The sequence below is a fragment of the Dendrobium catenatum genome, unplaced genomic scaffold, assembly GCF_001605985.2.
Source record: "Dendrobium catenatum unplaced genomic scaffold, ASM160598v2 fragScaff_scaffold_1347, whole genome shotgun sequence".
NCBI lineage: Eukaryota > Viridiplantae > Streptophyta > Magnoliopsida > Asparagales > Orchidaceae > Dendrobium > Dendrobium catenatum.
In genome coordinates this window covers 209282-233546 of record NW_021319809.1, presented here as the reverse complement: position 1 = coordinate 233546, position 24265 = coordinate 209282, and the positions used below count along the sequence as shown (strand labels likewise).

Genomic DNA, 24265 nt, shown 5'->3' with positions numbered 1-24265 from the left:
TATGTTAGATAAAATACAATTGAAACAAAATAACTTAATATGAATTATTAACTTCAATAAAATTTTCCTATTTCAGTTGGATTCAATCAAGGATCCTTAAGCCCATATCTTTTTGCTTTAGTCATGGATGTTCTCACTAGAAAATTACAATAAGTTGTACCCTGGTGTATGCTTTTTTCTAATGATATTCTTCATGTTGATAAGACTAGAGAGAGAGTTGAAGGTAAACTTCAATTATGGAGTGTAACCTTAGAGTCTAAAGGTTTTTGTATGAGTAGATAAAAAACCAAATATATGGAGGGTAATTTTAGTATTTAATAGATCTAGTGGAGGGATTGTGACTTTGGGCGATCAAGTCATTAATAAGAGTACACGTCTTAGATATATTGGGTCTATTGTTCAGAGTGATGGTGAGATAAATGGTGATATTATTAGTAGAATTCAAGTGGGTTGGTTGAAGTGGAGGAATGCATCGGGCTTATTGTATGATTGAAAAGTCTCTCTAAAATTTAAGAAAAAATTCTATAAGATGGTTGTGAGATCCACAATGCTTTATGGTGTAGAATATTGGCCATTAAAAGAGAAGCATCATATTAAGTATTGCAGAGATGGGATACTCAGGTGGATGAGTGGCTTTACTCTTAGGAACAAGATACGAAACAAGCATATACGTGAAAAGATTGGAGCTACTCCCGTGGAAGATAAGATTAGAGAGAGTTGCCTTAATTGTTTGTCACATAAAACGATAGTCTTTTGATGACCCAGTTATGAGAGCAGACGTATTAGATTTGATTTATGTTAAGAAAGGTAGAGATAGACCTAAAAAGACTTGGCTAGAAAATATTGGAAATAACCTTTCGTTATTAGATTTAAATGAGAATTTGATTCTTAACAAGACAATGAAAAAAAATAATTCATGTAGCCGACCCCGCGTAGTGGAATAAAGGCTTGATGTTGTGTTATTATATTAACTTCAATAAAAAAGTGTTTCTAGAAGAAAATTGCATGCATTTAATTGAAAGATGAACAAATTAACCGTTAGTCCCACTTTAACTCAGAATGGGTATCAGCCACAAGTTCTGACTAATACCCACCAAAGCCAATTAAACTCTTGGGTTGATTTTTTACCAGCTGAAATTGAAACTAACCCACTATGGCTTAAATGAAATAATTTCAGTCTAAACTCTTAATTCCCTCTCAAAACAAGCAATCAAACATCAAATGTAGAAAATCGCAATTAATTACACCTTTCTCTTCCATTAAAATAAAAGAACAATTAAAATAGAGGAAAATATCAAAATGGTCGCTCTCCAACTAAAACCAACCCGCTATGGCTTAAATGGAATGATTTCAGCCTGAACTCTTAAGTCTCTCTCAAAACAAGCAATCATCAATTAAGTGTAGCAATACACACTTACTTATACCTTTTCTCCTTCATTAAAATAAAAAACCAATTAAAATGGAGAAAAAGGTCAAAATGGTCTCTAAACTTTTTGTATGGGGCCAATTTAGTCCTAGCTATCTGATGCATTCAATTTAGTTTTAACTACTAAAAAATAATCCAAAATAACCACAATATTAGTTAATTTTGAATCAGCTCTCAGGAACCAAGGGGCTTCAAATCAATTTTGAGGATTCAATGAACTAAATTAGATATATTAAAAATTTTGGGATTAAAAAAATAATAAATAGTCTAGGTACCATTTTGACCTTTTTCTCGGAAAAAAAAAATCTACAATTTGTATAGCAATAATGTTTGGCTTATTTTATTAATATTAGATTTATAAAATTAAAGAGATTAAATTTTATGTTCACTTTGTTAACATAATCTCATTAATCAGAGTACCGATTTAGTTATCTTAAGTCTATTGTTCAGAGAGATGATGAAATACATGGAGATATTATTAGTAGATGTGGGCTCCGAAAATTCAGCCCCGGCCTCCCCGCCGCGACTGTGTGTGCTTTTTCTTCAGCGATGGGAGTTTTAACGGAATTAAGTTCCGGGGTAAATTTTGGAAGGCAGATGGGTTTGTAGATAAGACACTACCCAGAGATTTCTCCCTCATTTTGCGAGGACTTTATGATCTGAGTTCTTGTTTCCTATAGGCGCAAGCCTCTACAGTTAATTACCCCTCCTGATAACGAGAGAACTTTCGATTAAGGCATTGGTATTTGAAAATGTTGGATTTAGAAATTGGTTGAAAGTTGGGAAGAGTTTGGATGTTTGGAAAATTTGATATTTAAAATAGCAATTTCACCATCTTTCACTTAAAGCGGATGGTGGGGGAATGGATGATGGACCCGATCAAGATCCCATGGTTCCGTAGTCCCGGACCATCGTGGTCCGGGACGACTTTCACTTAAAGCGGATGGTGGGGGAATGGATGATGGACCCGATCAAGATCCCATGGTTCCGTCGTCCCGGACCATCGTGGTCCCTGGTCTACTTAGTCAGAGGAGGTAGTCGACCCAACCTGACAGAAGAATCTTTGTCGGCATCCATGAGTTGCTTCGTCCAAGGGGACCTTGTAGACCTGGGGTGAATATTTGTCTAAGGGGACAAATTTGAATCCACCTTAGCTAACACAGGGCTTTGTGCCCTATCGATCATATCCTATTGATTCATATCTCAAGGATTTGATGCCAATTAGGAATGTATTGGCTCTGGTCATAACCGGTATTTCGCGGTGCCATTTGATGGCAAAACCACTTGGTTCAGAGGGTCTCGGGTCATAACAGTTTACCTGCAGTGTCATTTGGCGACGAACACCTACAGTCCACTATTCTCTTTACACTTGCTAGTAAATACACTGCATTTCTTCATTTAATCTTTGCTTGTGAAAGAGGTTACGCTTATTGCAATTAGTTACATCAATTATAAGCGTGATAAGTTGAAATTCGCAAGTCTTTTGTTTGATCATTGATATTCATTGGAAAGATCTAGGTCTTTACTTAGTATTTACATGGAGTATTTGCTAAGTTAAAGTCTCATTCCATGAAATTGAGTTCAAGCTCTCTTGCATCAAGCTCCATGTAGTCCTTGCGTTCGAGATCAATTCATTTTGAATTCTCAATTTAGCTTAAGTTCAAAGTCAAATTTGTGTCCAGTTCATGTTCAAGTACAAGTCTTCTGCGGTCCAAGTCAAATATTTCAAATGTTCAAGTCATGCCCTTGTTCATTTTAATTTGAATATTCAAAAGTCCATTGTCATTTAATATGAATCAAGTTCGTGTACTTTGCAGTTTGTTCAAGTCCCCTGAGTCCTTCTTGCAAGTTCAAGATTGAGTCTTTGTTTAATTCAAATTCTTTATTGCCCAAGCAGCATGTTCAAATTTTAGGTCCCCTGTGGTCTTTTCAAGTTCGAGTCTGAGTTCAAATCAAGTTCACTTGTTACAAGTCCAAGTCCTTACTTGAGTTCAACTACTCAAGTCAAGTTTGAAACAAGTTATTTGTTCATTTTGAGTTTGAATCCAACTAGTTCAAATCATATCCACTTGATGTTCAAATTAAGTCCAAGTTTGAACTCATTAGATTCAAGTATATTTTGCTTTGTATCCAAATATAAGTTCATTTCATAGTTCCAGTTCAATGTCAAAGTTCTTAGCATTTGTTCTTTTGAGTTCAAGTTATGCATAGTCCTTTGTTGTTCAAATGTGTTCAATCAGGTCCTTTGTTGTTCAAATTGTGTTCACCCGAAATTTCGGCAACATCTCGGCGTCTCCCCTGTTTAGGGGCAAACTACGGGAAATTGGGCCTTTCCCACCACGCTAAGAAAAGCGTGTATGGTCTCGGACTAGGACACTGTGGCCGTGTATTTTTTTGATCTCCCACCACACTAATAAAAGAGTGTATGGGTCTTTGGTACCTATTGCAAGAGAAAAAAAAACAGTTGTTTCCCCGCAAGCGGGTACTTATTGGTATCCCCACTTCGTCGTATGCATCGCACCGGGTTCCCATCCCACCACGCTAAGAAAAGCGTGTATAGGCGATTTACCGGTGCGCTACGAACTCCAAAGAAGGGACTTTAAGTGATCACCCGATTTGTTGAGAGCACCGCGACGAACTTCCTCCAACCACGCTAAGAAAAGCGTGTATAGGTGGTAGTTTTATCGCGTTACAAACATCAAAAACGGGTTCTCAAAGTTTTAGGGTTTAGAAGGGTTATACCTGCGCGGGGTTATCGGTGTTGGCACGAGATCGAGGCATAGCATGAGTCATTTATATTAATTATAATTAAAATTGATTAATTACAATCAATTAAATAATTTTTTTAATTAATCACTTTTAATTAATTAATTATAATTAATTAGAATAATTAATTAAAAATTATTAAAATCAATTAAGATAATAAGTTATAATTAATTTAGAATTAATTATAACTTAATTAATATTAATTAATTCTAATAAAATAAAAAATCCCCTCCCTTAAACTCTTCTTGCTCACCGGAACAAGCCGCAGAAGCACGTGAAAGGGGAGGGGGAACTACCTTCCACAGCGTGCAAGCTTAGTTGTGCTTCTCCGATAGATAGACTGTCAATATTGGACACGACCGAAAACCTGATCCGAACCCGGACCCGGAATTTCGGGTTTGGGTTGACCGAACGGGTCGGGTTCGGTCCGAAAAACGGACCCGTTTGCAAAAACGGGTCGGTTCGGGTGACCCGACGGTTGCCGGTCGGCAACCGAAAAACCGCGTTTTTAAAAAATTATGAATTTCATACCCTCGCTCGCTCCGACATAGGCCGGCGTTGCGCTGCCCTTGCCCGCTGCACGCATCGCCGCTGCCGCGTCGCTCGTTGCGCTGCTCTTCGCCGCGCTACCGCACCGGTCGCCGTCCCGCATCGCGTGTCGCGTCGCTCGCTGCGCTGCCGTGTCGCTCAACGCACCGCGTCGCTCGCCGCACCGCGTCGCCCGCCCGCTGCACGCCAGCCTGCACCCGTGCACCGCTCGACTTCGCGTGACCCTAAACCCTAAACGTGTCGGGTCGGGTTGGCCCGAACCCGAAGCGGGTCGGGTTCGGGTTTCGAAAACCAACTCGTTTATAAAACCTGGTCCGGTTGACCCGAACCCGAATAAAGCCGGGTCAGTTACGGGTCGGGTTCGACCCGTAACCCGAAATTGACAGGTCTACGATCAGAATGTCGGAAACTTCCGATCCGACAGGGAAGGAAGGTCGACGATGGAGCGAAGTCGATCAGCCACAGAGGAGGCTGAGAAGTGACTCCACATCAAGCGAGCTCTGCTCTTGCTTCCGATCAGAATGTCGGAATTTCCGATCCGATAGAAAAGGGATGAGGCCGACGGAGATAGGAAGGGGTTGTGTGAGAGGAGCTCCGAACAGGAGTTTGGTTGGAGGCGTCGGGATCGGAGTGGTGTTTTGCTTGGGTCGGTGAAGATGGATCGGACAGAGACGAGAGGGAGGTCGGGAGAGGAGCTCGTGGATTTCGGGAGGAGAAGCTGAGAAAAACCAACCGAGCCCAGCTCTCATTTCTGTCTCCTTTTAACGACGAGAATAAGACGACGATCAAAGCGAGTGCGGGAATAGCTGAGAAGTGACCGAGCGGCGCCGAATGCACAGGATTTATGCAGGATTTCCGGAGGGCCTCGGCGGGATTTGCGGAGAGGTATGATTTTTTTTTTCATTGTTCAGAGGTCAACAGTAGAATTCAAACTAGATGGTTGAAGTGGAGGAATGCATTGAGCTTGTTGTGTGAAAGAAAAATCCCCCTCAAACTTCAGGAAAAATTCTATAAGATGATGGTGAAACCTGCAATGCTTTATGGGGTAGAATGTTGTCCATTAAAAGAGAAGCATAATATTAAGTTAATGTTGCAAAGATGAGGATGCTTAGGTGGATGAGTGGCTTTACTCTTAGAGACATGATACAAAAAAAACATATACATGAAAAAGGTTGGAGTGGCTCTAGAGGAGGATAAGATTAGAGAGTCGCCTTAGATGGTTTGGTCACATAAAACGACGGCCTTCCGATGACCCGATTAGGAAAGTAGATGTATTAGATTTGACTTATGTTAAGAAAGATAGAGATAGACCTAAAAAGACTTGGTTAGAAAATATTAGATATGACCTTCCCTTATTAGATTTAAATGAGAATTTGACTCTTAACATAACACAATGGAGAAAAAATATTCATGTAGCCGACCCCACAGTGGGATAAAGACTTGATGTTGTTGTTGTTGTTTGTTAACATAATATGAGGAATGATTAAGAAAGTCCAACACAACCGTAAGTCTAAAAAGGATGTCCACTTTTCTCATAATTTTATTGCTAATAATTATAGGGATACTTTTCTCATAATACATCATCCAATGCTCAATAAATAATGAAATATTAGATTAAAAAATCTTCAAATACCGAAGATGCCCCAATTATTCTTCCAATTATTGAAGTAGCTAAAGGAGAGTCTATGATGCACCGACACTTCCTTTTAAGAGGGTATGTAGTGTCGGACACGGAGACGAGTCCGACACGGCGAGGACACGTGTCGGACACATCATTACCGTGTCCCATTTAAAAAAAATGAAAAATTAAACCGGACACGCGTGTCCGACTATTGTATAAATAAATAAATAATCCCGCTATTTCATATTAGTCGGTTCATTTAATGCGTTTCAATGTGCTTTCACTGTGTTTTTACTACGCTTTCACTGCGCTTTTACTACGCTTTCAATGCGCTTTTATTGCGCTTTTGCTGCGCATTTTCAGGTCGAACCCCGCCATGAGGCAGCGCCTCCTTGGACCCCCGGGCATAACACATGATGTAATAGTTCTTTATTTATTTTTTAACTTTGTTTGACAATATTTATTAAGTCTTCATTTTTTACCAGTGAAGTTAAAAGCAAAATGAGCTCTAGTGCTGGTGGGAATTGTTCAAAAGAGCCATCTGTAGAAACTGATAAGCCATTATAGATTTATGTTATAAGGTTAGGAAAAACTTTTGAAGGAGGGACTGTGTCATTCAAATGCAATTATTGTGGTAGCACCTACATATGATATTCAATGATGATGATATTGAAGGCCAAAGACCAACCTTTGAATCTAATTCTATCATTTCCTCTATTGGTAGTTGGACTTTTATGTTGTACTAAATAATTTTTTTGCTTATATTTTGTGGTTTTACTAAACATTTTGTACTAAACATCTTTATGTTATAAGCTAAACAAGTTATCATTACTTTGATTTATTATTGCTTGCCATTTTTAATATAATGTTACATTAATTTCTATATATTATATTAAAAAAATATTATGTCGTGTCCACGTCGCACCCGTGTCCTATATTTTTAAAAAATGTCGTGTCGTGTCCGTGTCGTCGTGTCCATGTCGGTGCATCATAGAGGAGAGTAGAGAAATAGAAAATGGCCCCCCTACCCAACTGCCTGACACGTTCAACTCACCATGAAGCTTCATACAATTGCTAGAGGATTTATGAAGAGAATATTTGTGAGGTGTAGCTAGGCCATAATTGGATGCCATTTAGATGAAACATCCATGAATTGTGTGTTTAAAATGCATATATTTTTCAGCCGTAATTTCTTATAAATAGATGTTTCAGTCCTCTTAAAGTACCCAATAATTTTGATTCCATCAGATTCCACAAATCTTCACCACTTTTTGGTTCCCGTCTCTCATCTTAACAAAACCAACCTCCTTTTTGGCAAAATCACATGAACTGCAACTATTAGTAGCTTTCTCCTTTAACTTCTGTCTTACCCCTATATGCATATGCATATAATTTTCTTCTCAAATAAATCCTATAATCATGTGCCAAATATGTTTTAGTTTTTTAGTTAGTTAAAATAAAGATGGGTACAAGATTAATTCGCTACCATGACGAACAAGAAGCAACAGTAAATCAATGCAATGCACATAGGATGGCGGCTGATGCTACCAAATCAATTGTAACTTATAAGTAGGCAAAATATATTTGATCAGAAGCTCCACTTGCACTAGAAAGGGAGGGATGGCAGAATAACATAGAACTTGAACATTCTTTGCATGTTTTCTAACTCATCTAACATTTTGGTTTATTTAAGAAAATAATCTTAAAAGGTTGATTTTTTTTTGCTGTTTAGTTATTAGATTTATAAAAAGGATTAGATGGAATGTGGCATTCTTAAAATCATGCTTTGAGAACAAAGATAAGCAAAGTACTACCCTACGTATAGCTTTCCCATAAAATACAAGCTCATAACAAAGCACGTGAGTTGTGCCAATTCACACCATCATATCATAGCATTATGCGCTCAGCTCCTGTTCAGAGCAAAATCATTATTTAAATTCTATGCTTCAGTTCAACAATAAAAAAAAATAACTAGGCATAATCATCTGTTTCTCATTGCATCCTATAGTCATCGAGTCATTCAATCTCTAGTTAGCCATTCAATCTCGAATATAATCTTAATTTTCAAGTATTCTTACGTCACTTCATTATTTTGCTAAAATTTTATTCCCTGACATGTTTAAGTTTAATTGATTAAATAATTATTGTATGCACATAATAAATGTGTATATTATATACACAACTTATGAATGCTCTAATTAATAGAAGCAATACTTCTCTTTGCACTTTACGGATTGAAGGAAAAAGGACCTTGTGCTTTGTATTGCGCTTAGCATTTTTAAAATGCTGATTGAATGAATCAAATTTTCTAATGTTTGCAAGAATTCGGCTAGCAAGTTTCTGCAACTCCCCTCTGACCGATGTGATACTATAATATTTTAATGATTTTGGATCTCCTAAAGACCATCAATTGCCCTTCTCCAAGGTAAACTACATCCATGTTCCCTCAATTGAGCATTTCTGAAACCAATATCTCTCTGTTGCCTATTAAAATAATTATAAATCTGTGGCTAGAACTTTTCTACTTATACAACCTAGCAAATCACGAACACCACCTTTTCATATATAGCAATTCAATAATTCGTATGAAGCAATTTTCTATCTACAGCAATCCAACAATAGATGGAAGGAAGCATTCAATTTCTATTGTGTGCTTAATGCTGTTTTCAAAATTAATGATTGATTTTCAAATTTATTTATTTTCTTGGAAATTAGTTCATTATCTATTAATTTACAGCTTATCATGTTTTTACAGAGAACAAAGCAATAAAATTTATCTCATAATCTCTCATTTTCTACTCACCTATTTTATCAATGTAATTTTTAAGATGGTATTAGCGCCACGAAGCTTCTACTCCTTGTGAAACTGAACAGTCCTTCAATATGGAGTTTTTCTAAGCCAACGTGTTTTTCACCAGCACTAAAAGTCATTCTTCATCCATCAGGAACTTTTATTTGGTCCGGTCACAGGACGTAGCTCTATGTTCGGCCGCCAGTAGAATCGCGCAATGCGTTCTCACTATTTACCGCGCGCCCCGACAATCCTACCCGGAACGGACCCGGTATTACTCGGTATTTGCTCGGTATTGCTAGGTATTGGTCGATTTTGCTCAGCAATAACCAATACCGAGCAAATACCGAGCAATACCGAGAAAAACTCGGTACAACTCGGTATTACTCGGTATTGGTCTTCACAGAGCGGTATTTCTTGTTATTGCCAAGCAATACCGAGTAATACCTCGCAATACGTGAACATAGCATTCCCGGGTTCCGATTCGGGTCAAGTCGTCAGGCCGCGCAGTAAAGAGTAAGAGCACATGGCGACATGTTATTGGCGGCCGAACGTAGCTCTACGTCCGGTCAGCGGATGTAATAATCACGATCCATCAAGAGTGGAAAAAACATACATGTAAGATCCTCTTGGGAAGAATATGGTGGCATCTGCCATAAAGATGGCTGAACACAAGCTAGTAATAAAAAAGCTCGCAACTCTAATGCTAAAAATTTAACTTCTGAATGAAAAACGAAGATGTAAAATATGAAACATTCATGATGAAATACTATACTAAAAAATTTTAAAGATAATTTGCAACGGCTCACTTTCCTTTTTCAGCCATCTTGACAATATAAATTGAAGACATTCAATTATTCTGCCAATAAAACTTATTTGGAAACTTCATCAAAATAAACTTGGTTGCTAGAAAAAGTAAATTCTCAGTTGATCTCTTTGCAAACAGGAAGAAAATTACTATTAAGATGGTATACTCAGGAGCTTAAGATTTGATGTAGGTGCGCGGGCTTTCAACCGGAGGAGAATTTGATGTAGGCAAGGGGGGGGTTAAACAAGTTGGGTTTTATTTTTGGTGAGCTTTAATTTCCTCAACTAAATGTCAGCTCATTAATATCTAGTTGAATGTCTTAAGCTCATAAATTGTAAGATTTATTAGATTCATTCCCCCTTGCCCTTGTCTCTTTGGTTTCCCCTCCTTTAGCTTCTCTCTTCATATCCTTGTGTCTCTTCCCTTCCCCTTGTCTTATTGGTTTTCTCCTGGTTGTTGCTGTTCCCGTGACTTCTCCTCTGGTGCTGTTTCTGAAAGGTTGTTCATTCCCCTTGTTGTGTCGTTTGCTCTCTGTTACCTGGGTGTCCGTTGGGATTCTTTGTTTGTTGGTTCTGTTTATGGCTGTTGTCCCGTGAATATAAACCTGTTTCTGAGAGGTTTTTTAGGATGATTTATAGCTGACCCTTGGCCTTTCATTTCCTGTTTTCTGTGCAGTTTTTAGGGGCTGTTTTGGTGTGTTTTTTGTGCAGATTTTGGGAGGCTGTTTGTAGTGTATTTTGGCCTTCCTCTTCTCCAATTTATGAGGGCTATTTTAAGGGCTTCTGGGCTGCTTCTTCCCTCCTATATATATGATTGTTTTGAGCTGTTGTAGAGAGTTGATGAAAGTAATTTTTGGAAGAAAACCTTTGGGTTTTGTTTGATAGCTTGCGAGCTATGTATTCCTTCCTCCTCCTAGGATAACTTGCGAGTTGTGCCTTCTTCGTCTCGGTTTCTAATCTCCTTATTCTATCCGCAAGTCTGACGTCACTTGTATCCTTCTTCTCAAGCAAAGGAAAAGCAGTTTTAGGAAAGTCGCTGTCTTTATTTTGTTATTTGTAAGTGTCAAAAGTTTGTAAGTCTTTTATATTATAAAGTGAAATTATTTTTTTGGTTCAATTATCGTATTTTGTGTCTTGTGGGTATTTTGTGTATTTTCTATTATCTAGGAAAGTCTAACTTTTGCTTGCAAAAATTTGGGGGCTCTTCCCAAATTTTTGCTTGCATCAAATTGGTATCAGAGCCTAGGTTTGTGTCTTCCTAAGTCTCTTTTCGTGTCTTTTTTTTAAGTGTTTAAAAAATGGAAAAAGATAAAAATAGTGATCCAGTGGACGAATGCAAGCCAGAAGATCTTGAAGTCCCTCTTCTGATGGACAGATGGGTTCCGACAGATGGAGATTCAACAGGCCCAATTCAAAATGAACTTTACAAAATACAACGATGGATGCACTTATGTGATGAGAAATTCGAGAAAATGAAGAAATTTCTGCAAGCCCAATTCAAGCTGAAGCAAGAGAAGATCCTAAAGAAATATGAAGCCCAAATTCAAGAGCTTGAGGCGCCTTCGTTGCCTCCTCAGAAGAAATTTAAAAACAACTCATCGGAAGATGAATTCTTTCAACCGGAGGAGAATTTGATGTAGGCAAGGGGGGGTCAAAACAAGTTGGGTTTTATTTTTGGTGAGCTTTAATATCCTCTATTAAATGTCAGCTCATTAATATCTAGTAGAGTGTCTTAAGCTCATAAGTTGTAAGATTTCTTAGATTCATTCCCCCTTGCCCTTGTCTCTTTGGTTTCCCCTCCTTTAGCTTCTCTCTTCATATCCTTGTGTCTCTTCCCTTCCCCTTGTCTTATTGGTTTTCTCCTGGCTGTTGTTGTTCCCGTGACTTCTCCTATGGTGTTGTTTCCGAAAGGTTGTTCATTCCCCTTGCTATGTCGTTTGCTCTCTGTTACCTGGCTACCCGTTGAGATTCTCTGTTTGCCGGTTCTGTTTCTGGCTGTTGTCCCATAAATATAAACCTGTTTCTGGGAGGTTTTTTAGGATGCTTTATGGCTGACCCTTAGCCTTTCATTTCCTGTTTTCTGTGCAGTTTTTAGGGGGTGTTTTGGTGTGTTTTTTTGTGCAGATTTTGGGGGGATGTTTGTGGTGTCTTTTGGCCTTCCTCTTCTCCAATTTACGAGGGCTATTTTAAGGGTTTTTGGGCTGCTTCTTCCCTCCTATATATATGATTGTTTTGGGCTGTTGTAGAGAGTTGATGAAAGTAATTTTTGGAAGAAAACCTTTGGGTTTTGTTTGATAGCTTGCGAGCTATGTATTCCTTCCTCCTCCTTCTAGGATAACTTGCGAGTTATGTCTTCTTCGTCTCGGCTTCTAATCTCCTTCTTCTATCCGCAAGTCCGACGCCACTTGCATCCTTCTTCTCAAGCAAAAAAGTAGTTTTAGGAAAGTCGTTGTGTCTTTATTTTGTCATTTGTAAGCGTCAAAAGTTTGTAAGTCTTTTATATTATAAAGTGAAGTTATTTTTTTAGTTCAATAGTCGGATTTTGTGTCTTTTGGGTATTTCGTGTATTTTCTATTACCTAGGAAAGTCTAGCTTTTGCTGGCAAAAATTTGGGGGCTCTTCCCAAACTTTTGCTTGCATCAAGATTGCATGAAAAGAGACAAAAAAATGTAGTCTACAATTGCAACCCATGCCATAAAAATTCTAATGTCAATATTGTAGATAATTCATCATTAAAAGCGGTCAGAATATGTTCTATTAAGCTCTAAAAAGAGCAAACACTTGAATCTATGCTTCTAGAGCCTAACCTAGATTACAACTTACTATCAGGAACTTAGAAAGAATGAATGGAAACATAGAGATAATTTCAGAACCCTATTTTCCAAAAAAAAATGATCCTTCAAGTACGATACAAGCTAAATTAACGAATTGTGCATCAACCAAAAGCTCAACTTCAAATTCCAAATATACTTCAAATAACAATAACGATGTCTGACTTTGGCACTGTTGCCTAGAACACCGCAACTTTACTTAACTTACAAAATCAATTTCTTCAAAGGACTTTCAGTGTGGCATTCTTCATCTCACTAAATATGCAGGCATAATTCCTATCCTAATCAATGCCTTTTACAAGAAAATTTCATTCTAAAATGCAATTTCCTAAAGTTTCCCTGTTTATATGGCAAACTCATAAAGCTAATCTACAAAATCAGTCCTCAGCTAGCACAAGGGCAGAGCGGACAAAGTTCAAAGCAACAAAATAAAAGTGTTCAAAACATCAATGATGGCCAAAATGATTGTAATTCTCAAATGGAGAGATCCATGTTTATAAAATGCCCCGAAATCCCAAAACCAATTATTGTGGGCCCAAATCTCTATTCAAAATATAAAATCTCATAAATTATAAATATTAAAATGCACAAGTGAAATCTATCCCCTATAACTTAAAGTAATAATCCATCCACCATTCGCAACAATCTATGGATGAAAATTTTAAGAATAACCTCAGCTCACAAAGAGTTATCTTCTCAAGTGTTTCACTATGTTCACTCTCAAATACTATCTCGCTAGTAAGGACGTGCCAAATGTCCCATAATAGGTTGTTTTACCAGCAAATAGCACCACAAGTAAACATTTATAACTGATGTCCTCTAACCATGTAATTTCGCTACTAAATTGCACCATTAAATTACGGTCACATCCAAAGCCTATAAGTTCCCTTTAAAAATTGTCAAGTTGTGAAAAATAAGATGCATTTCATAGGATATAAAGCCCTAAATTAGCTAAGGTCAACTTCAATTTGTCCCCTTAAACAAATATTCACCTAAATTTCTATAAGGTCCAAAGCAAAGAAACAACCATATATGTCGACAGAGACCCTTTGATCAAGTTAGGTTGAACCTAAGTAAACTAAGATTCATGACAATCCGAGATGATTGAACCATGAGATTTTTATAATATTCGTCTTCACCCCTCTCCCACGTTTTAAGCTAACGACAATAAATTTCTATCTACTCTAAAACCCAAAAGTTTACTGATACTATACACTAAAACATTTAACATCTATCTAATGACTACCTTTAATTGAAAATCCCTCTCATAACCGAGAAGGATATCAATTAACTATAGAGGCTTCACTTACAAAAAATCTGAAATCATCTAATTAAATCATCATAAAATAAGGGCAAAATTTCTAAATATTGTCTTGTTGCAATTTAATATGCCTTCCAAAAATTTCTTTAGAAACAAAACTCTGCCAATAGAGCAAGTCACAAAATTTTGGAGCCCATTGACAACATCGTGATAGGCTGTGAGTCTAGAGACATAGAAGGAATGGAGACATTAAAGAGAAAACTTGATACTGATGGTAAAAAATATATATTAGACGAGAAACAGTGGAAGAACAAACAATCAACAAAGAAAATTTGATACCATAAAACATGGAAGACTCTGGACTCAACCAAAGAAACAAGGCAAAAGAACCCATATGCTCAATTGACAACTCCTACAACTTCCTGACAACCATGAAAACTAGCATTTATAAATGACAAACACCAGAAATTTAGGATTTCTTAAGACTTGGTTGGCGGATAGTACACTGTCTTACAAGAATAGAGAGAAGATTTTAAGTCATGTGAATGGCTGTTATGGGAGTCATATATTTGGCCAGCACCTGAAGGGATTTCAATGGTAATCAATGTCTTTCTTGCGTTTAAGTATTTGTTTCCTGCAGGGAAAAGAAGAAAGACTCACCGTAGATAGAATTTATAATAAATTTATTCAGCAATGAAGTGAGGAAAATGGGTACATATGACCTGATAGATGCACATGCAATGTTTCTGGTTCTTTCTTGAAGATTTACAAGGTGGCTGACTTGTACCTGTCCATGAAAGAACGTTTCTTGCTGGAAGGGATCGTCCCTTAGGGTTGTGTAGCAATGCCACTGGATCTTCCTTTGAGGTTGTGTAGCAATTGGTAAAAAGGCAAAAGACCTGGGCGAATAGATCTTGTGGTGACTGGAACCCAACAATCAACCTTTGGGGCTGGTTTTGTGGTGACAGGGAGACAGAAAACAGCAGAACATGAACTTGGACGATGGCTGGACTTTAGGAAGGTGATTTTCAGCAAGAAAGAAGCCAAGAACCTAATGGCCACCTGATTCTTGAACGTTGGTTTGCTGGAGATCAACCTAGCAGTGGTTGAACAAATATTCCAAGGCCGAAAGAAGGGAGATATCTTGTGGGAAAACTGCTAGTGGTGGAGTGGAAAAACTACAGCTGGCGGTTCTCAGGGATGAAAGAGCTACTGCTTGAGGGATGATGAAAAGAATGATGGAGGAGAGCAAAAGTAATGGGAGAATGATGTTGCTGAAGTCCTAGACTCAACTACAAACCCTCATTCCTCTTCTCTCAAGGTTTAGGGAAAATCCATCCCAAGGAAAAGGATCTTTCCCTCCCTCTCAGATTTTCAAATCTGAAATCAAAACTCCAAAAAAACCCCTTCCCCTACATACAACTTTGGTATTTATTGGAAAGATCCTAAAGACTAAAATATACTAATTACTTAACAACCCCTAATAAAAAAATAAGAGAAAAATGACTATTAAGTAATTTTTTGTTGATAGAAATGATCCTCCTATCTTTATCTTTGTCAAAACTGCTCCATGAACTGAAGTCAAAGAATAAAGCAAACTAAAGTACTTGGCATGAAGTTACATACTCCAGACATGGAATATTTTTATAACAATAAAAATACAAATCAAGCATATTGAAACAAATAGTTAAGTGGAATACAATCTTATCAAAAGCCCCATTGAATTTAATCATAAACTTGGAGAAGCTCTAAAAGACACATGAGTACAAAAAAATCTCCTCTCAAAGACTTCTAGAAAGACTTAGCTACTTATCACATAGTAGACCCAACAATTTTTATGCCGCAACTATATAAGTCAATTCATGAAACTTAAAGAATTGCATCTTAGAGCAGTATATAAAACTCTACAATATTTGAAGGGGGCCTGAGTAAAAGAAATTTAACTCAAAAGGTGGAGGACCAAACTTTTTGAAGCTTACGTAGATGCAAATTATGGACATCCTACGTCGGCAGGAGGTCATCAATAAGACATTGCATATTCTTAGAAGGCAACTTCAACGCTTAGAGAAATAAAAAACGAGATGGGGTAGCAACTAGCACAGAAGCCAAATTTGGATCTATGGCACTAGGAATTTGTGAATTGCTATGGATAAGAAATTTTCTTGGAATATTAAAAAGTTGGACTCTACTGTAATTACAAGACCACCACCAATGTGGCACATAATCGTATGCAACATGATCGTGCCAAGCACATTGAAGTTAAAAGACATTTTACCATAGGTGAACACATTGCAAACATTTCCACGAAAGGATTACCTAGAATAGTCTTCCAATAGTTATCAAGTGCGCTTTAAATAGATAACATTCATTCATTCGCTTGAGTGTTGAAATACCTTACTCATGCTGTCTCCCAAGACTTTCGTCTTGGCCCAAGGATTTCCTATGACTTCCACGCATCTAGCACAATTTCTATCTCAACTACAACATGTCATCTCCCACTAAGTTGGCTGTAAAGCTAGCCAGGTTTGCTTCCAAGCACACCAGATAGTCTAGTTTTCCTGATTTCCTGCTTCATTTCACCTTTTAATCCATGAGATCATTGCTGCCACCTCACCAAACCATAAGATATCATGATGTAATTAATTTTATATATTTTTTCAAATATTGATTTTTGTATATTTCATATTAGAAGTTCTCATATGGTTGTATAAAATTATAAATTATACACAAATGTTGAAATGAAACACAAAACAAATTCTCTCCAATTCTTTTCAAGCTAAAACAAAAATAAAAAACTAAGAGAATAAAATCAACATTTAAAAAGTTCATTTGCTTGTATCAATGCACACATCTTTTATTTTCTATGAGAATAAACTCTGCCATTTGGATCAACAAGTCTGTTATTTAATATAGTAGAGAAAGGATCCACTGTTTGATTTGACCTAATTCTTAGCAAGTAGAGGTATCTTCAAGTTCCTAGACTTCCCCAAATACTCTTGCAGTTGGATTGTTTTCTTCCACTTCAACAATTATTAGTCAATTCCATTCCTATTACAACATCAAATCCATTGGGACAGAATTTTCCACCTCAACACTCAAGTTGAAAAGTTCATGCCACAATCAGTTCATGAAATCATACAAAATTTAACATTCTTTGCATGTTATTGCTTGTTTTAGTTTCAATGCCATTTTGAGTCCAATGTTGTCATTTTTCTATACACTTTATTTACTATGTAAAAGTACGTTTAAAGGCCTTTTTTCTTTTTATTACTATAAATAGCTAGATATGTCATCTGTAAAGGGATAAGATTGAATGAATTGAATTTTCTGCCATGGCAGATTGATGAGAAACCAACACCTCCAAATGATCAATTCCTTACCTATTCCCTCCGCTGACGACCTCTAACAATATTTATTTTTATCTGTTTCCAGCCACATAATAAGCCACTAAGCTCATAAAATTCATACCTACGCTGCTAGCTACAATGCTTCCAAGCAATACACTGCATAAAGCAGGAATTTGTCAGACACTAACTATGGTGGGAAAAGGGTCCTAATAATTACTGGACATTAATAACAGCATTGTTGCCAACTTGTTACCATAAGTTTTGGTGATTTCAAGATTCAACAAAATTAATACCCAAAAAAAAATTGTTTTAACCATAAGCCAGATCTGATAAGTCTCATAACAGTTGTAATTCAAACCTGATGAAAGAGGAGCAGCAGCTGAGCAAGTGCCAATAATGTTATCAGAACTATTGTCTGGTTCATCCTTGGCTTTAGGTGTGCCATGAGCCACAGAAGATGAATCCACATAAACATCAGAATATACTGAAAGAGATGTTGCAAGAGCATTGATAGTTATCCCTTTATCATTAGCTTCAGAATAAGATAACGAAAATGGCACATCCTGCAATGTTAGCGGTTGTTGTGACTCCGATATATCATTCCTTTGTTTGTTTGAAGCAGCATCATCGAAAAAAGATGATATTGTAGCTTCCTTCAATTCAGCATAAGGTTGGAAATCAATGATCTCAGGTGATATATCAAAAATACATTCAGAGCTGCTATTAACATCAGATGCATTGGTATGGTGCTCTTTATCGTCACTGAAAAGCAAGCTATTCTGTGAAACTTGAATGCAACTTCCATTGTTCAGTTGAAAATCTGTTGCAGAATTTTCAAAATCTGAATAAAATGAAGATTTTTCTATCACTAAATCCTTCTTGGAATCAAGACTATCAAAAAAGGACGTCCCACAATCTGTCTTCTGTTTCCCTTCAATCATTGAGACAACAACAGCCGTCTCACCAGCATCAACAGATACTGCTACCTTCCCAGAGAGAGAAGGATCTACTGTCCATCCAATTTCAGCAGTTTGTGGAGAAGAATATTTTAAAGAGCTTTGTAATGAAACTGCACCTAACTTTTGTGGCACTTCATTGTTTATGCACCTATCAGAAACATAAACTTCACAAATTGTACACCAACTTATCAAATTGGACAGATCATGCCTTCTATGAAAGCAATTTGTAGGAACCAAAGAATTAGAATGTTCCTCCTTAAAATCTATTTAAACAAACATGACCAGGAAGAATGACAATTGAAAAATCACATGGTGCTTCATAAATTACCTTGGGCACAACCATGAATTTTCAGATGTAAACTCAGGATTAAATCCCACACAGAAAGCATGATACCTGTTTCGATGGAAATACAATAAATCTAAGCAAATCAGGACATCAAGTTAGTGAAAAAAAATATAAAAAGCTTAAGGACAAAAGGAGCATTCTAATAAGTGGCCGGTTGGCAACATAGAAATATTGATACTAAATTCAATTCCTGCCAAGAAACATGTAAAATCAGTCTCCAACACTTCCATTAAGATGATTGGGAAAGAGAGAGATAGTAAAAGAAAATTACAAACACGAAACTATTTATAATGGAGGACATAAATAAAATATTTAAAAGGACATTTATTGTTAACTTAAAAGAGCACTTAAACGGAACTTAACAATAAAATGTTGATAGTACAGTGGCCGGATCATTACCAAACATATGGAGTGGTCTCACAGATCCTGAAAACAACTCATGGTGGGTTAGGTTGGTTGCTGGACCCTACAAAGATGAGTGAAAATAGGATTGGTGGTGGAGACATCAGAGCATGAAAAGTATATCTGAGGCGTGGTCATCGATCTACGGCCATGATCGAGTCGGTGTGTTTTGAGTTATTTTATGTATTTGTTTTATTATGTTATTTGTTATTTATGTTGTAATTATTTTTTCCGTTTTACCCCTTGCTTAAGAGAAGTCGTCATATGTAAGCCCTAAGGGCAAGGTCGTCTTTTATCATTGAGTCCTTTTTGTACGAGGCTATTTATAGCCCTCATGTTCTTCTTCTAAAGTTAATGATTGAATGACAAAAAAAAATTGTGCTATTGCTTGAGTTCTTGAGAGATCTTGAGAGTGTTCGGGGAGAGAGCAAGAACCCTAGGAGAGGGAGATCGGATCACCCACCAAGCCTTTGCCGCCGGCCAAGGTTCTCCCAAGCCTTAGCCGCCGGCCACTCAACTTCCCACCACCACCACCGCATAAACCCCTCCCACTACCCAAACCACTGGCCAACTTCATCCCCATCACCCTCACCGAAATCCCCTTCAAGCCCACCTAACTGCCGGCCCTCTTCTCTCATCCTCCCTCCAAAATTCAAATCCCACGTTGAATCCTTTCCATAAGCATCTACTCTTAATTTGGGAAGGTTTAGTTTTAAATTTCAAAGCAATTTGAATTTGAAAATTTCTTCCCTAAATTAAGAAACCTATTTTAAGAAAGTTCCTAAATTAAATTCCATTTGAATTTCAAATTCAAATGGAATTTAATTTAAACCTTTCCTAATTCCAATGCCCAAATTAAGAAGCTGCAAATCTATCGTCATCAATCCTCTCCAAGCATTGATTGCCGCCGGCCCCTATTGGGTGGGATTAGGAAATTATTTCCTAAAATCCCAAATTCCCCTTTTGGAAGCAATTACAATTTTCCCCGCCTCCCTTTTGGCCGAATTCTTCCCTAGCCCCCACTATTTAATTTATTTACATTAGAGAACTTCTCCAATTGGAAATCAATTAACATCCTCCCATCTCTCCTACCCGCCCCATATCTTGCTCCCAATCCCTTCTCTCCTTGCCATTAATTCTCCCTCTCTCTTTGGAATAATTTCAAATTTCAAACCCCTAAATCCTCCACACTCAAATCTGAAATTCAAACTTCAGATTTTGATTATTCTCCTCTTCTAACCTAACCCTAATGCCAACATGTGGCTCCCCACCTATGGACGGCCATCTCTCCGCCTCTTTCCCTTTGGAATTTGCAAGATGAGTTCCTCTCTCCATAGGAACCTTCAAGGAAGTAGCTACCATCGTCTTCAATACATCAAGTCTTGAGAGAATTTTTTCCTCTCTAGTTGAGATTTCAAGGAATATAACGACGATCACCTTCGACACCTCAACTCTTGAGAGAAATGTCTCTCTAGGTAAATCACGACAAGGGTGGACTTCTTTCCCTTTTAATTATTTTCCTAATCCCCTTATCTTGTAGGTGATGACGATTCACAAGAAGCCGTGCCTCACCTTTGACTAAACTTAGTAAACGTAGGGTTTTGTTTCACCGTTGCTCAAAACCTAATAAACGTAGGGATTGAGTGCGTCTTATTTGCTTCTAATCTTATTGTTAGATTAGGGATTTTTGTTGAAAGCTATTATATTTGCATGTTGTTGATTTCCTATGTTATTTTGATAATTCAAAGTTCTTATTTTGCAACTTAGCCTAAACGGAAGTGACCGCTCTTACGTTTTATCTTGTCATTTTATTTTGCTAATAGTTCTAATTTTTATTACTCTAATCAATAAGTTGTGCAAGCTCTTATCAAATCATTTCAAGCATTCTAGTCCTACATCAATTGGCCTGCGAGTTTCAGGCAGCACATTTGGCTATGTCCTGGTTCAACTCATCATAATTTAAAAAATTTTAGTCATATTTTATAAAATATGATATTTATTGATTTAGAGAAATCAAATGCAAGAGGTTGTACCTTGGTGTATGCTTTTTGTTGATGATATTCTTCTTGTTGATAAGAATAGAGAGCGGGTTCAAGGTAAACTTGAATTGTGAAGGTCAACCTTAGAGTTTAAAGGCTTTTGCTTGAGTAGATCTAAAATTGAATATATATAACGTAATTTTGTTAATAATAGATCTAGTGGGGGATTGTGCCTTTGGGTGATCAAGTCATTAATAAGAGTACACATTTTTAATATCTTGGGTCTATTGTTTAGAGTATGGTGAAATAGATGGGGATATTATTAGTAGAATTAAAGTTAGATGCTTAAAGTAGAGGAATGCATCGGGTTTGTTGTGTGATAGAAAAGTCTCTCTCAAACTTAGGAAAAAATTCTATAAGATGGTGGTTAGACCTGAAATATTTTATGGTGCAGAATGTTGAACATTAAAAGAGAAGCATAATATTAAGTTAAGTGTTGCAGAGATGAGGATGATCAGGTGGATGAATAGAGAAAATGTATGAAATAAGTATATACGTGAAAAGGTTGGAGTAGCTCTAGTGGAAGATAAGATTAGAGAGAGTCGTCTTAGATGATTTGATCACATAAAACGACAGCCTTCCGATGACTTGGTTAGGAAAATAGATGTATTAGATTTATCTTATGCTAATAAAGGTAGAGGTAAACCTAAAAAGGCTTGGTTAGAAAATATTAGAAATGCTCGTTCTTAGATTTAAATGAGTAATTTTAACTCTTAACAGGACACAATGAAAAAAAAGATTTATGTAGCCAACTACACAGTGTGATAAAGGCTTAATGTTGTTGCTGTTGCAGAGAAATCAAATGCAAATGGATGTTACTTTCAACTTAGTCATACATATTTTTACCAATCATATTTTATAGAATATGACTAAAATTTTTAAAATTAAAACTAAAATTATTATTAATTTTTTTATTAAAGAAACGTTTAATTCAATTTTTCAAAAAAATTATATTTAATAAATATTAGTAAAAAATGACCAAAATACCCTAACATTTAACACTATTAACTCCAACATTGGATATTATGACCAAAAAGGTTCCATTTTGAAGAGTTGAGGGACCAATTTGGTCGGTCAAAAGAGTTGGGAACCATTTTGGTTCCTCACAAAGAGTTGAGGAACCATTTTGATCATTTTCTCTATTTTCTTTATTATTCTAATTTTCACCTATTTCAACAAATCCCAACTATAATTTTATCATGAATGCATACACTAAGATACCTCAATGGTGCGATGTAAAGTTCTAACAATTGTTAATGTTCCATAATCTTAACTACTTCAATATAAATTGCATACACCTTTTACATTAATGCACATCAACTTAATTCGCATGATGCTCTGCCATTTGTCTTCCCCAAATAGGAAAAAGCAATATGAAAAAAACATTATTTGCTCTATATTTTAAATTAATTGCCTTAGCATAACAATCACATCCATTATGGATCTTCCTAACATATGGATAACCGAAGCCTTAAATATCAATGTAATTTTGTCTATATTCCTCCTATAACTTCAGTGTATGACACCTACGTTTAATTTCCCAATAATCAAAATAAGCATAGACATTTACTTAATTATTGAAAACTAGTACAAAATTGCTAATTCTCTAATCATTTGACATCAATCAATCATCAAAACGTCATTGAAAATTCTTTTTGAAAAGTAGGACAGCCTTCTCATTAGAATAAATAAAAAAATATGTAAAGCGGTAACAAGAAAAGATAGAAAACAACAAAAGAAGAAAATCAAAGATAAAAGGCTACATCAAAAACTCGTCAAAAAAGATCTTAAGTGGTGTTCGACTACTTGAGTAATTCCATTGTAGATTTCAAAAAGGAAATCCTCCTTTGTTTATCAAAACCAATCAAGAAATAAGCTAAGGAATCAATGTCAGATAAAAGAGCTACATAATCCTTGTTTTAATTGTTCAAGACTCAACAATTGTATTATTTTCCAAATGATTCAGATATTTGCTAAAAAAAGACCTTCCAAATGATCAATTGTCCCTCCATATTATAAATGTTGAATGAATGCAACACTAAGTTTAGAAATAGGAACTCCAAACAACAAATATAATTTCCTCCAACTATTATAAATAACCCAAAAAAATAAGTAATGAAAGTTGTATTTATGAGCTACATTACACATGCTACAAACATCAGAGTTAATAATGCCCAATTTATGAAGATATACTTTGCAAGGTATCTTTCTCAGGTAAATCATCAAGCATGAATAGATATCTTGACCAACATAATAAAATTTAAAATCCAAGCGATATATGAAGAGACACCCCCATTCATCAAGAACTGGTACAATTGCAAATAGAGTTCATTGTGAAATTACCATTAGAGAGCAACCATCAAGGAGTACTATTGAGATGGAATGAGGAAAGTCAAGGAGTTTTGTTTCGTGTTGCTCTATTTCTCAACCAAGTGGATTTCCTAGTTTACCATATTCTATGGATTATCTGCTAGAAGATTGAAAGGATCTTTATTGCAACTGTAACAGTGGCAGTTTTATTTCCTCTATTTATTTGATTCATGCAGGTCCTCCATTTCAAGAATGAAGTAGCTCCTTTCTTTTCAAGTTCCAAAAATTCCTCTATTTTCCTTTTTTTCTATAGATCCCCTGCTTAGTTTGCAGCTCTTCTTGTAGGTGTTATAGGTCTTGCGGTTTTGAGCATTGCAACTAATAGGACTTATCAGGATCATACAGAGTTCACAATTGATTCCTTGGATGATTCCTTATTCTATTGATATTCCAAGAAGGATTATAAATAAAGATCTTAGGCATACAAAGAAAATAATCCTATGGTTAACAAAGTTCCTGAGGGAGGCTATCCCCTTTTCTAAATATAAGACTTTTTTGCTGATATCATCCCCTTTTGTAACGGTGTCTCCATTTTTTTCAATAATTTTTATTGGTTGAAAGCATATTTAACTCTTTTCTAAATTATTATAAAATGATTTTCTTTCTTAGACAAAATTTCAAATATGGAACACATAGTAAGGAGCTATGATGCACCGACACTTCTCCCCAAAAAGGCGTGCAGTGTCGGACACCGTATCCGACACGACACTCGTCCGACACTCCGACACGTGTCGGACACGCCGAAAACGT

The 24265-nt window shown here is 36.5% G+C and overlaps 1 protein-coding gene across 5 annotated transcripts in view; it reads right to left on the bottom strand.

The window, feature by feature from the left end:
• The window catches only part of LOC110097057 (uncharacterized protein At4g10930), a 60166-nt gene that overhangs the window by 19503 nt on the left and 16398 nt on the right, over positions 1 to 24265 (bottom strand). For all 5 annotated transcript variants that reach the window (XR_003702449.1, XR_003702451.1, XR_003702450.1 and 2 more), the window contains exons 8-9: positions 18687 to 18752; positions 17758 to 18506 (exon numbers count right to left, since the gene is read on the bottom strand). Coding sequence is in view for 1 of the 5 variants with exons in the window: in XM_020823276.2 (XP_020678935.1) it covers positions 17758 to 18506; positions 18687 to 18752 (815 nt within the window). In the remaining 4 variants the exon portion in view is untranslated. The remainder of the gene's footprint in view (positions 1 to 17757; positions 18507 to 18686; positions 18753 to 24265) is intronic.